Source organism: Acanthochromis polyacanthus, chromosome 1, assembly GCF_021347895.1.
Source record: "Acanthochromis polyacanthus isolate Apoly-LR-REF ecotype Palm Island chromosome 1, KAUST_Apoly_ChrSc, whole genome shotgun sequence".
Classification (NCBI taxonomy): Eukaryota; Metazoa; Chordata; class Actinopteri; family Pomacentridae; genus Acanthochromis; species Acanthochromis polyacanthus.
In genome coordinates this window covers 16307995-16323300 of record NC_067113.1, presented here as the reverse complement: position 1 = coordinate 16323300, position 15306 = coordinate 16307995, and the positions used below count along the sequence as shown (strand labels likewise).

General features: G+C 40.5%; 1 protein-coding gene across 2 annotated transcripts in view; it reads right to left on the bottom strand.

Moving 5' to 3' along the window:
- Positions 1–15306, bottom strand: part of LOC110952125 (pleckstrin homology domain-containing family G member 3) — a 36100-nt gene that overhangs the window by 8713 nt on the left and 12081 nt on the right. For both annotated transcript variants that reach the window (XM_022195506.2, XM_022195508.2), the window contains exons 3-10: positions 9503–10038; positions 6684–6784; positions 4817–4886; positions 4675–4721; positions 4439–4589; positions 3941–4072; positions 3187–3369; positions 2883–2975 (exon numbers count right to left, since the gene is read on the bottom strand). In XM_022195506.2, the coding sequence (XP_022051198.2) occupies positions 2883–2975; positions 3187–3369; positions 3941–4072; positions 4439–4589; positions 4675–4721; positions 4817–4886; positions 6684–6784; positions 9503–10038 (1313 nt within the window). The remainder of the gene's footprint in view (positions 1–2882; positions 2976–3186; positions 3370–3940; positions 4073–4438; positions 4590–4674; positions 4722–4816; positions 4887–6683; positions 6785–9502; positions 10039–15306) is intronic.

Below are 15306 nucleotides of genomic sequence, written 5' to 3'. Positions count from 1 at the left end.
CACTAGTTGATCTTCTTTGGTTTTAAGTGGTTCCTTGAAACTTTGAGGTGTGTTTGGGCTCATTATTCTGCTGCAACATGAACATGTCTCTGAAGAATAGAGTGCTGCTACTTCTTGGTCAGGGCGGATTTGATTTAGTGCTAGAATCCAACTTCACAGTAGCAAAACACCCCCAGGCTTGAATATTCCCCCCACCACGTTTCACTGTAGGTTTGACACACTGGGGTATCATTTCCTCTCCTGTCTATGGATTCATCAGGAAAAGAAAAAAAAGTGAAATGTGGGTATGTCTTAACCCACTTCAAGCATTTGACTTTCCTTTCTATCCTGAGAAGAGTTTTAGAGACGTGACTTGTCCTTCGAAAACAATGCTAGACAGCCTTGTTTAGACAGGACTTTTCTGATTTGAGTCATACATTCTTTATTTAGCGAATTCTAAGGCAATGTTGCCAGTGATCTTCTAACAGGGAGGTCACTTTTAGCTTGTCTGAGCTTTGGAATCAACTGATGCAGTTTCTGCATTTTTAGAAACTTTCAGTGGCGCCACAATTTGATGGTGATAAGGCCCCTCTTTTATCAGAATAACTTTCACTAATTAACTCTCTGCAACTTGGGGCACAGGGCTGCACAGTGGGCGTAAGTGGTTAGCATTTTCGACTTGCAGCAAGAAGATCCCTGGTTCGCGTCCCGGCTTTCCCGGGATCTTTCTGCATGGAGTTTGCATGTTCTCCCTGTGCATGCGTGGGTTTTGTCCGGGCACTCCGTCTTCCTCCCACAGTCCAAAATACACTGAGGTTAATTGATTACTCTGAATTGCCCATAGATGTGAGTGTGGTTGTCTGTCTGTATACAGACCTGCCAACCTTGGCGAAAAATTTTGAGTACCACTTAATCTCACGCACGCACACACAGCTCACGCTCATGTCGATGGGAAAAAAAAACTCTCGGTGCTTATTTCCCCGATATGACATCGGATTTTCAACGTGAAAGTAACGTTATTAACAGTACATATTTGCCAAAAGACACACACGTACACTCACGCGTGCGCGCGCACACACACACACACACACACACACATGTTTGTACTTCTATCTTAGTGAGGACATCCATAGGCGTAATGCATTTCCTAGAGCCTTACCCTAACCTTAACTATCACAACTGATTGCCTAAACTTAATCCTTACCCTAACCCTAACCAAACCTCAATTCATACCTGTTCTCTAAAAACAAGTCTTCACCCTCAAACATGGCTGTTTCAAAGTGAGGACCGGCCAAAATGTCCTCACTTTGTAAAAATGTCCTCACTTTGATAGTTAAATGCAGAAAATGGTACTCACCATGTAGCAAGTACAAGAACACACACACACACACACACACACACACACACACACACACACACACACACACACACACACACACACACACACACACACACACACACACACACACACACACACACACACACACACACACACACACACACACACACACACACACACACACACACACACACACACACACACACACACACACACACACACACACACACACACACACACACACACACGGGGAACAAGGAGAGAGGCGGAGGGAGGCAGAGGACAGGAGAGATGATGATTGGTTGAAATTGCGCCACTACACTGCTGCATCGTGTTGTCAGGCATGAGTATTGCACGTCCACATTTCTAACAGCACTCACAGATGTCTGCAGCTTTTTGAGTAGTTTAATGAGGCGGAGCGTACCAGCGTATTTTGATGTCAAATTGCGTACCTGCTACACAAAATGCGTACAGGTTGGCATGTAGCCCTGTGATAGACTGGCGACCTGTCCAGGGGGTCCCCTGCCTTTGCCCGAGTCAGCTGGGATAGGATCCAGCGACCCTAGTGAGGATAAAGTGGTGTACAGAGGATGGATGAACTTGGGGCACAGCAATATTTACAAGATACGCATCCAAATATAGAAGTTATTATCTAAGTTTCTTATTTGTATGCCTACATCTTCTGGTTGTTTGTATCTTTACTGAGCAATATTATAAATGAGGCCTCTACATCAATCTATTACCAAGTTTGAAAAAATAATGAACGAATGAAACAAATGAAAAGCTGGTAGCTGATTTATTTTACTCAACCTCTGATGAGTTGATCAAATTCACCTATTATTTGAACACTTCGTCAGTGGAAGGATTCAACTCAAGAAACCTTTGCAGAAAGGAGTTATCATGGTCAATGTAATGTTTTGCAGTTCTTACTCACTTCACAAACCATTCTGAAATAGCGTAGGTGAGAAATTATTGAAACTTCAGGTGTATTACTGCAATGAGAATGCTGTACTGGGTCCAACCATGGCCAGCAGTATTTCTCTGGGCATTGATGGTACACAAATGGCAAAACATAATACTAAGGAATTTTACATTATTGTTCAAAAATCTAATTCTAAAACAACAACCCAACTGTGAACTATAAAGAAATATTTAAGACTCATATCCATTCAAGTAAATAAAACATCACATGGATCTAACATGGTTAATGCCTAAAAGTTGCTTCAATTGTGTTGCAGAATATTAAATCTTCCCTCTTCATTCAAAATGTAGCAACTTGTGTTTTAAACATTTCCCAATCCAAATCCTGAAACTTTCTAATTATTTCTGGGTTTTCCTGAAAATATGACAGATTTTTCATGTGGTCTCAGACTTTTGGAGAGTGCTGTATATGTAACAGTACATAATTAACCTCAGTAAAATGTGTACAAATCAGGCTGCTTTACTGCTTTGGTGACTTGTGAATTTCCTGAAACTCACTGAAAAGCAGTACATTGTGTGTAGTGTGACTGTGTAGCAGGACATGAAAGGTCAGCAGTTGCTTGTGTGCACACACTGTATTTACCTGCACTGTATGGGGTTGTTTGGGACGCTTGAAATGGATAACACTGAAGAGCAGGGGATCTTTGGCACTGTCAAGTAGCATTAAGGTGGAGCACTGAAACCACAAAGAATGTAGTGATGAAGAGAAAGGTTACATCTAATGTGGTTTAGTTGTATATTTTCTGCCTTATTAGAAATGTTTCCTTATGATAAAAACTTATTCAAATCTAACAGATAATTTGATCTTCTTATGCTCAATCCAAATATTGTGCTTTTAATCACAAACATGTTGAAACGATGTAAAGAAAAAACAACAAAAAACATACTGAGATATGGATCTTGTAGACATAATGTTCCCCTCTTTTCTTGGTAATGAGGAGCATCTTTTCAAAGAGGAAGAGAGTACGGGTGTTCTTGGCCCGGAGCACATGAAAGGTGCCCTCCAGCACCAGTTCTCCGTAGGTGGTCAGGTCAGAGCCCTTCCAGTTGATCAGAAGTGACTGTATCTCCTACAGATGAACATGAAAGCACATTCGCTTACATTCACACACACTCTCAGCCATGTTCTTTCATCATGAAAGATTAGATATGTCAGGTTCCTGTCAGCTTTTACTTGTAATTCTTATACAACACCTGTATAAAGAAAAACAGGAAGATGAACCAGCCAGTCAGTGAATGACTTAAATCAAATAAATCTTAATAAATCTTAAATAAATATCTGCTTAGAGATACTTAGAAAACTGGGGCTTAAAAATACATATTTATGGAAGGGATGGGAGTCACAGAAGGCCGCCATGCTGAGAAAAGCAAATATGTGTAATAAATCGATAAAAGAAATGGCTTTGAACCTACCAGGCCTGCAGAAAAGCAGAGAGAGTGGCGCACAACAGAGGTACAAGAGAAAATCCCATTTACTCTCTGAAGAATGTGGGAGTAGATAGGGGAGTGGGTACAGTGTGTAACAGAGCTGCTCAGCTTTCAAACGCACTCTGACGTATGTAGTGTACCGTATGTGACAAATGATAGAAATCCCTCTCTTGAAAAGCATTTTGGTATGGATGTGTGGCATTCCCATCTGACCTGCACTCTGACAGCGTGTTCATGTTTCCGCTTCATGTCATTGATGTACCAGGCCACTCCTGTCATGGTGTCTATGGCCTCTTGAATCACCTCATAGCCGTCCTCGTCAGGGTCAAAGTGCTTTGCGATTTCCTTAAAAAAATAAAATAAATCAAAGCGGTTATTACTCTTAGCAAAGTCATCCGCAAAACCTTCAACAAACAAACTAAATGTGCTTCTGTATCAATTTTTGTGTGATTTTTCAGCTGTTTTACTTTGTCAAAATGCTATATATATATATATATATATATATATATATATATATATATATATATATATTTAGCCTCGAAGGGCTAAAAAAAACCTCAGTCATAACTCAGGGAGTAACAAGCAATTTAAAATGACTTGGTTTCAACACATATAAGGCCATTATTTAGCAATAACAGAATCATAAATCTACCAAGGCAGCATTCTAAGCTAAAGTTGTGTTAAAAGCATATGACTGAGGTCATTCTTTACCTGAAGCAGCAGGTGATACTTCAGGATCCTCTGAACTGGCTTTAGCAGGTAGGAGCCCAAAGGAAGAGAGCGTTTCAGAGTAGCCTGTCGATCCCTGAAGAACTTGGCTAAAGTTTTATTCCTCATGCAATCAGTCAGTGCCGCAACAGAGCTGGAGGACAGCAGAGAGCAACACTGAAGCACATTACATGAACAACAACAACATGATGTAAAAAGAACATCTTCTTGCTACTTACTTGGGATAGTTGGTACAATACTGGGTGTAGATTTCAAAGTATTCACTCTGGAGAGACACAAACCAGACATAGACATCACGGGTGCTTCATTTAAGGGCCTGATATTGCTGTGAATAAATATCTGGGAAAAGGTTTTGCTCACCTTGTTTACAAAGCATTGAGCAATAGCCACAGGGTCATTCTCACACATGTCCAATGACTGCAGCAGTTCACTGAAATGCAGAACACAGCAATAAATGATCACTTAGGTGGGCAGATTAAAACATTAACAGGCCACAAATGAAGGGAGTAAATAAAGAAGGAATATTCAGTAAAAATCAATCCAATTGGTTCTGAAGTCTGTTTTAGCCTTCAGTGATATTTGAGTTTTGTTTTAAAAGTACCAGCAGAGGGCATTATACACTGTTAAACTGGAGACTTTACACAGGTTTGGACTGAGAACATTCATTCGACTTGGAATTCTGCATGCCCACAGTCCCTTCAAAAACAAGCTTTATTTAGAGCCTGAGAAACCGAAAGCTGAGAGATGTACTTTATGCTCTACAGGCTGTGACATCACCTCAATAAAATGTGCTTGACTGAAGGAGCAAACATGAATGGTGGATTACCGTGGAAAAATACAAGTGTAGAAAAAACAAACCTGATCACTTATACACACGCAGGCACTCTGCACAAAAGACATTCAGTTAACATAACACATGGAAATGTGAGAGTCAAACACAATACATCACAAAGCATTTCAAACTTTACATCAAAGACTGAAACGATTAGAAGCAAATGTGCCAGCATGTTGACGGAGCATTGGGAAAAGTATTGGTGTTGGGATTTTTTTATGACACAGTGTCAATATTTGTTCATGCTGCATGATTGCTTGGTCAACAATATTTACAGTTTGGAGAGGGGTTAAGTGCCACAAAGAAATAAAAATTCTGGGATGAAAACAAGACTGTTTATCACTTACTGTCAATGTCAAATGTAGGTTAATGGCACAAACCACTGTGAACACGAGTTGGGAAAAGTAAGCAAGCCAAGGGATTCAATTACAGCAAAGTATTTAAGCATTAGAAAGACATACACATACATATTGAGCTGTGTATATTGCAATAAAGACAGTACACTTCTCTTGCAAGAAATAATGTTTTTCCTCTGGACAGCCTTCTACACATCACCATAACTCTGTCGCAATCATGAGTAAAAATATGTCATCTGTTCACTTTTTGATGCAAGGATTTCCACCTAAAAATGTGGTAATAGATCACTATTTTCAGTGCAATGCAGTCCTGTGACAACAGGACAAGCCTCCTCTCTGAAAATGACACTACAAGGGCTTTTGAATCAAAAATCTGTCATTATCTTTCTCTCACTCCAGTACAGCTGGCTAGAATGTCATCAAAAAGTATTATCAAAAGTCAAATGTCCTATTAGTGCTTCAGAGCTGTACAATAGACTTGGCATTACCAAGGAGGCTTCTAACTATGAGAGGAGAAAAGGAATGTTAATGTGTGTTTTGGCAAGCAGCATGATCAGCAATGAGCACTTGCTGACATATGATGATAAAATGTACAACCAGCTGCAGCACTATTTCCTATGTTTTCACATATCTGCAGAAGTACCCTCACTGTAATGTTTTTCTTTGCATTGTTTCTCTCTGCTCTGCTTTGAGCCCCTCTGTGCAGTGTCAGCAGTGAGTGAAGGAAAAGTAGTGAAGCATCATCCATCCGTTCTTAACTTTCCTGACATGCACCATTATCTAACAGCAGAAAATCACGACACACACACATGTGAAAGCATACAAAAACATTCCTCGCCTGAATGGCGTGCACAGGGAAGTAATTACACCAATGACTGATCACTGCTTCTTCTGCTCTGCCATGGATCTAAACAGTGCCTCTTCAATGATAATGCAGCTTTATTTTCTGTATTTTTGTGTTGCAAAAATCCTACATAAATGTAGGGAGAAGAGAAGTTAGAGTAAATAATGTTTTTTTCCACTAAGTGTGAGGATTTACCTGTTAAACTCATAGATGTCCTCTATGTTCCCAAAAAGAGCGCACACTTGCTCTGGCCGTATGGGGAGGCTGGCCATGTCGATAATGTGTGCCAAATAGTCCTGCAATAACAGAAAAGAGGTGAGTTACACTTAAAAGCTCACACGGACATTTGGTAAAATAGTCAAGCAGCACACAGGCATTTTCAAATTCTTACCAACAGAGGGAGCATGTTTACAGAGAAACAATTTTCCTTCTATTCTTCTGTGCTGAGGGGTGTGTTTCCACCTGACATTTGGTTCGTCCAGCCAAATGCTAGCATTAGGGGCCACAACATGTCATCTAATGTGCGTTAACAGGCAGGTTTGTATCAGGATGTCAGGGCTTTCCTGTGTTAAATAAGGTGCATCACTGTTCACAAGTTAGCTATGTGATGCTTAATGGATCCTTTTAAGGATTTTTTTCCACAGATCATTGAACAACTGACTCTCTGGTAGAAGTTCTGTAGTACCCAGTCTAGAAACACCAGCACAGTGTTTCTCTCCAAGAACCAGACTCCCTCTGGACCGCAGAAGAATTCAAAATTAGATAAAAATATCTGAAACACCGAAGCCAAAAATGCCAACATCTGACTGATCTCCCTCTCTTTTGCTCAATTACACACTCGTGTCAAACAAACAACTCTAAGCAAGCAAAGGAGTAGCATAACGAGAGGCTAACACGCAGACACTAAATACAGAGGATAGCAGTAAACAGCCTGTACACACACAGCCTCCCAGATGATGTGCTGCATATACGTACAGACACACATACACTCAGCAGGCCTGCCGGACAGCCCGGATTACAAGTACAGTCATCACATCACACAACTGAATGAACTGCAGCCCACCATCTATGGAGAATTCCAGAGCAAAGGGGGCAACACAGACTTAGAGTCAGCAGGGCGTCTCATAGTCCCCTATAGAAAACTCACCATTGCTGTTACACTATACACTTGTGACCTTGTGAGATTTAATATGGTGTATAGTGTCTCGTAGCTTATAGGTTACAAGCTGCTGTTTATTATAGCACAGACATGGATGATTTGCCCTCGTAATACTGATACAGCTCACATTATATTTTTATCCAGAATTAAATAAAACTCACATCGAGTGATCTCTTAGACCTTTTTGAAAATAATAAGCACCAAACTCATTCTTGCTTCAACAATGTTGAGCATTCTGGGTGTGTTCAAGCCAGGTGTTGGGATGTATTCAGGCATGTGAGACCAGCTGGGGTCAAACAGCTGCTCTCAGAACATTATCCCATGGACAGGCCGTTAGGAGAGAGAGCTTTAAGAGTGAGTGTGAGTGAGTGACAAACTAGATGGAAGAAGAACCAAATGACATGCTTTACAGCTGCTCATAAGCACAGTGTCAAAATCGAGTGGAAGCTGTGAATTGGTTTGCTAAAGAAACACTGCCAAATTGAGGAAGAGTTTCACACATATCTGTCAGATCCAAGGCTCGGTGTGAAATTAAAATAAGCTGCATTAAATCAAAATGACTAAAGCCATAGAGTAATCATAAAAGGATAAAGGACATATCTGTACTTGACTGTGTTCCCACACTATAGCCTATGGAAAACCCAACTGCTCTCCTTTCATCTGTGTTATTCCTTCAGTTGGTGCAAAGATGGAGGTGTTTGTGTTGGCTGGGAGGGCCTGAGAGCTCAGACGAGTTTGGAGCTTGCAGCAGTGCCTGTGTGACTGGGACAAGACCAGGCTGGGCTGCTGCTCTTGTCAAATGAAATAGTTAGAAGTCTTGTGAGTGTTTGTCTGGAGCAAGTCATTGCTAAAGCTGCAACAGGGGCAGCGCTCCCTCCCACAGCAAATGCTCGACGCCAGCACAGTCTGAGACAAGGTGAGGAGAGGTGCTAGCTGGATTATTGCCAGTCAGTCTCATGCCTCACATGTTAAAGCCATTACCACTGGTGCACTGGAGACCGACTGCAGAGTGCTCCTGTTTCTATGCAAAACCAAGAAATTTTAAGGGCCAAGAAGGTTTTTCTGTCTAGAAGATTTTTCCAGACTACAAAGGTAGAAAACATGACAAAAGTAAGTCGTCTATTGAGTGTCACCATCATCCGTTGCTCATTTTACACTCGTGGCATCTTTGAGATGGGTTTCCTTAAGTAAGGTCATAGAGCCCAAAATCCATGCCATTACCGTACATACCTGCACTGTGTCCTATTTTGACTCCAGATATCAGGAACTGAACACCAGCTATGAGCACAGTCCATAATGGCAGGCTACAGGCTGTAAATTTTAACGGCACTCTAAATATCCAGAATGGCTGATACAAAACCAGATCATAAAATGTTAGACAACGTTCCTCTCTAAGAACTAATCTATAAACAAAGCACATAATTTCCAGATTTCAGGAATACAATTTTGTCAGCTGGCTGATTTGTTTAAAAAAATTCTGAATGGAGCCAGGTGAAGAAAAAGAAAAATCTAGTGGATGTTCTACAAGTACCAGACTCGTTTGTATCACAAACAGCTGCTTGGAACACAGTGGACATTATTTGCCCGCAACAGCTATTTGGTAAAATTCCCCTATTTTTGCTTCTGGCTATCCAAATTCAGTAAATCACTCTTAAGGAGCACTGCAGACATTAAGTCATAGCTGTACATTAATCCAAGTCAAACATGTGCTTAAAATACACAAAACACAGATGATTTACTTGCTATAATGTGAAACGGTTGGCTGGAAGTGAATACTTGGCTGAAAGCGAAAGAAAAAACAACTGGAATGGAAAATTTAGTGTGTGTAGCCACCAGAACCCTGACTGCCACTCACCTCCACGATGCTGTGTAGGTCCTTGACGTACATGCGCTCCGTCTCGATGATCTCCATGACAACACGGTCTACATAGGTCAACTTTGGGTTGGGTGCCATGGCTTCCGTGACGACAGGTGAGGCAGGGATATGAGGTATTTTGCCAACAGCCTTCCTGTTGGCGGTGGCGTTGTTGTTGTTCCACTGGTTGCTGATCACCCGGGGCTCTAGCTGTTCCTGCCAACAACCACTGTAACCTGTGTAACTCTGGTTCCCGGCCTGCTCTCCGGCGCTTTCTGCCGGGCTCAGCTCCAAGTTGATGTCCTCCTCACTCGGTATGGGTGGTGTGGTGGAGGAAGGAAGGGCCACTGTGCTCCCAAAGAGGCTGCGGCTGTCACGGGATGAACTGGAGGACAGGGTGGACACCAGGCTCACTGGACGTTCACCCTCTCCGTCCAGCGGCTCCACACAAACCTGGCTGTAACAGTCTGGACCCAAATCGACGCTTTCCTGGACATGTTCAATGGTGGGGAGGGATGAGGACAACTGAGGAGATTCTAGGATGTGTGAGAAGATCAGAAACAGATGGTAGGTGTTAGTATTTAAGAGAAAAAGTGAAAAATACAGGCAGACACAAAACACAGTTTCACATTGTTGTATAATCTAGTATAGATTTTTGGGTTGTGTAGGAAATTAATTTAATGTAAGCTATTTTTTTAATGCTTTAATGTTTAGTGTTAAGTTTATCTTCTGGTAATAACATCAGTGCTATTTATGTGTTTGGATACCTGGCAATTGACCTGTAATTACTCTTTTATTGTTGGTTGTTGTGGAGCTACACTGGAGTGTTTAAGATAATTTAAGTAGTTCAGATGAAACTGCCAACAGTAAATTGCTAATTTATTGTTAGATTGTGCTGTTACTTTCTTTGATATGCAGCTCTCTAAGGTAAAAAAAAAAAAAACACATATAATAAAGGGAATGATAAAAGAGATACCATTTGGCAGTTTCATTATGTTTTATTGGAGTTTGAAAGGGGTACTACAAGGCAAGCTTGGACACAAAACAGATTGTCTTAAAGGATGCGTTCTCTAACCAAATAGATGAATAACAGTCAGGTTCCAACTGCATAAAGAGATCATATTATACATAATTTATATATAATTCTATAAATGTTCTAGCAATGCTGAATAGATTACTGTCCGAGAACTAATAAGAGACAGCTTGAAATTCTGTGTAACTACTCCATGACTAAAATGCCAAGGAGTGGCTTACAGTAAAAAGCCTCTCTCAAATCATTACTGACATGGCCTAATTATAACACTGCACATTCTATGGAAAACCCAGACATTTCCTTTTGCTCTCCTGAATACGGAAGACTGAACCTTGGAAAAACAGAAAGGGGGGAAACTGATGAGAAGAAAAAAAAATTGGTAAGGGGAACAGGAGCTTTGTTTATATGTCTTGATGGAACGATGTCAGAATTTAAGAGAAATGGAATCCTTACTCAATTTCACATCCTTCCTGGCCAGATGGGAATTATCCTCACAAATGTTTCCTATATATATATATATATATATATATATATGTATATGAAGTCATGGTGTTGTGACAACGAAAAACTGAGTGGCCACTGTGCAGAGAGCTCCATTTCCTTAATATTTAGAGTGCAATGAGATGTAAACCATTTTGCCAAGCTAAAGAAATGAAGCTTTGTCATGCGATTTGACTTCAGTCTAATAAATGGAAATGTACGAGGCAGAAACCATCATTAAGCAAATCATGAAGTGCAGGTCTCAGGTAAGTGATGTTGCCAAGAGGGGCAGGAGAGGATAATTTGGTGTTGATAGCCCACAGATGTAGCTTATGTCATGAAATACTCTACTCTAATATTTTGTTCTGTTCTACACAAGTGTTGGCAAGCTTTAAACTATAATATCTCTGTTAATAGATGTACATCATTGGTCTGCAGCCCACAGTTTTAATACAAACCTTATGTTGTAGAGAAAATGTACTTCATTATAAGCATCATTCTATACGAGGATTCAACCCCACTGCAACTCATTCACCTTTAGCTATTTGGCTAACTTCTGACTTGCTTTATTCTTCATGCAGAACATGCAACCTTTTATAATTCTCCTTGGAATAAATTATGTCAAACAAGCCAAACATTTCATATAAGAGCATGGGAAGAGCTCAAAGTTAGAGATTTATGAAGTCTTGAGAAAAGTGGGATGTGCAGCTGGATGATGGGCTTCACAGGAAAAGTCAAACAGCCTTTCAGTTCATTCACACACACACACACACACACACACACACACACACACACACACACACACACACACACACACACACACACACACACACACACACACACACACACACACACACACACACACACACACACACACACACACACACACACACCTTGGCATGCGGAAACTTTCCATGAGTCAGTACTGAGCTCATGTAGTTCACACTGCACTACTTGCACAATCCACACCAAGCCTTCCCAACACTTTTCCCATGCAAAACCTCACTGGGAGAAACAGATGAGCTGGCAAGCAGATGCTGACCACTAGAGAAAGCTCTGTTTACGCTCCGTGACAAATCACAGGGTTGATGGTGTAAAGGGAGTGTAGTGGTGAACTATTACACTCACTACACCACTACGAGTTAGGACGAGGCATCTGCTTCCTTTGCCACTGCTGTCTTTACTTGTGGTTTTGAGCTTTGCGCTGTCTGGCATGTGAAACTCCCTTCCTCTTTCCATCTCTTCCTCCCACCTTATATTCCTCTATAATGAAGCCACTGTGCTGCAGACTGCAGTCACTGCCAAGTTAAAAGGAGGAAGAGGAACAACACAATGTGGACTAAGGTTAGCTCAAATTTAAAACCATACTTCCACTCTCTCTAGTTAATATACAATTTCACAGATTCATCATCTTAATCTCCTTATGTACAACTTAAAAAACAAGACATGCATGAATGAACTGTGCTAAGAAGGAAACAGTGGTAGAGTAGGAATACTTTCTGACTTATCTAAAGCCGGCAGCACACACTTGACTTCAGGACCAGCTCAGCTGCAACTGTGGCTTTGATTGGCCACTTCAGATACAGACTCTACAGGCAGGAATTATCTGTAGCTGATACCACAAACACCACATGTTTCAGGCAAAGCAGCACTGGTGAACCAAGCACTGTTTATGTTGAAACAGGCTGTGCAGAGGAATGCAAATAACCCGGTGGGCTAAGAAGACAAAGGTCATCACCATTGTAGTCTGTATCTTTTGAGACTCTGTTCCTTGATCAAAAATCTGTTTTTCCCCCATCAGATTTGGTTCTCTTCTCTCAATATACTGAATAATAAGCAACAGGCTCCATACAGACAGTATAACAGCAGACTGGTCTTGCTTGCTGCCACAGCGCCGCTTCAGCATGTGCTACTATTTATCACTAATTTCTGAGGGATCTGTAGCCACAGTGGCAAAGCTTTTGCCCATAACTGTGTCAGATGTGGAAACCTAAAGTGTCTAGTATCAAATTTAGCCTTTCAAAAAAAATACACATATTTGGAATTAAAGAAAATGAGACTGTAGACTTTAAATGGTATGTTTCTCCATATGCAGACACAGTCAACTATATTGTGCATATCTGTGTTCCAATTGCATCCTGGTTTGATGGCTTTTCTTGGTTCTATTGGTTTTGGTGCCACTGGAGTGTTAACAGCCACTGGCTTGATGGTTAATAGTGGAAATAGGAACATATACACTAAATGAAATTTATTGTGACATTCAAGCAAATTGGCCTTCGGCAATGGGTACCGATCAAAGATCAGCACAGGTTTCTGACTGCTTTCAGACCATTTGTCACCATTAACTTTATTGGGAGGAAAAATTGTTCTTGAAATTAATCTTTTAAAGCCTGAATGCCTGTGATTTTTTTGGCAACAACTGCAGGGAAAAGACTGTAAAAAGAAACTACCATAACAGGGCAGTGAGCTGCACATTACTTCAAACCATCTGTTTTCTGAACAACTACTAATTGGCTGAAGGAGTAAAATATTACAACTACACAAACATGTACTTTTGAGCCCACCTTTTTGTGTGTGTTAACTGTTTTTGTAGGAGACAACTGTTCTTTAAACACAGAGGACATATTTAGGAACTGCACAAACTGGCGCATAGATCACAGCAGTGAAATAGTACACTAGATATTATAGTTAGAACTATAAAGAAGTAGCACGTACATCTCCAAGTGACCTCTGCATGCAATCACAACATTTGCCATATTTGATGTATGTGAGTAAGCATTTACTTCATATCCACACATTTCAAAACTTTTTAGAATCCCGTTAAAGTCTACTTTACCAGAATAATTGCACCTATTTAAAAAAAAAAAAAAAAAATCCTCTTTCTTATAAACAGCTTAGTGGGCAGACCTGTTAAAATCATATGTTTCACTGAAAGGTGGTGGAGAATGTTAAGTATATAGACAGTAAAATATACGGTCCAGAGAAAAATCCATTTCAGCCAAGCCAAGAATGTGATTTTCACATTCACACACTACAATTTCACAAAGTATTTTACCTCAGCTTAACACAGCCCTCTCCTTTGTTTCAGTTCTGCATCAATACAGTTGTTAGCTCACAGTAACCATTAACCAAGCCAAGGCTGCAGAGACAGTACAGTATTTGAATTACATTTCAGAGAGCCTCTTAACCCAATTACCTGACAGCACTCTTTCAAAGTCTATTGAGTCTTAACAAATTCATCTGCAAGACCAAGTGTATAGCGACTGTGTGGTCCTTAATGGATTAAATTAGGTCAGACGCTTGTGTGAACACACCACTAATGATTTTGTTAAAAGTAAAATGGTAGGAATTTGAGGGAAAAAAAACAGCCAGAACCTCAATGTAATTCTTTAAATTCCACCGTTCTTGCTGTTAAGCTGAGGTTAATATTTACAGAGGAAGGTGTATTAATACCATAAGCATGACCTCCCTTCTCTTTTGTGCCTCTCTCGGAATCAAAATCCTCTGGAATGGACACTTTAATGCAGCTGCACTGTACAATGACAAATTTAATTGGTAAGAAACAAGTCAGTGTGAGGAATATGATTTACGGTAAATACTTCAGTCTGGTTCATCACTGAAAACAGACAGCACACTCACTCACAGAGGGGCTCATGACTAATCAGTCTAGAACTAACAATGTAAAGTCTACACTTGTTTCCATTTCAGTCTGAGCTTATCAGACAGTTAACAATGCAGACTGTTCATGAAACGTGTCCGCCTCTGACATCATGGCTATATGTGTGACGTGCAGTGCTTTGTAGTGTGTTGCATGACTTAAATAGACACACTGGAATGAATACCACAGCACCTGGTTATTAACTTTTCTGAAAGGCTACAGTTACATTTATGACAGAGATGATCTCTATCTGTCTGAAGTTGTTGCTGTATGAAACACAAAGCATTCCTTTACACACAAAATCCCCTGGCTTGCATTAAAACCATTTTTTACATTCTTGGCCAATGGCAGACACACCTGAAGAACAGTCATTACAGTCAGTAATGCGTTCTTTTATCAAGCTCCGCAGACATAATGTGGCATATTTATCAATGTAACATTTGTTTCCCCGGCTGAATAACACCATCTCCTCTGAGAGCACGATAAGCCCCAGCATGTAGCTGTGACGTTAGTTGTTAGTTACGTAGCCTGATATGATGTGAATTGCATTTTCTCATGAGTTCATGCAAACCTGCCTCCATGCAGATATAACCATGCAAATTCTTTCCAGGACAAGCTAAATTGATGTTTCCT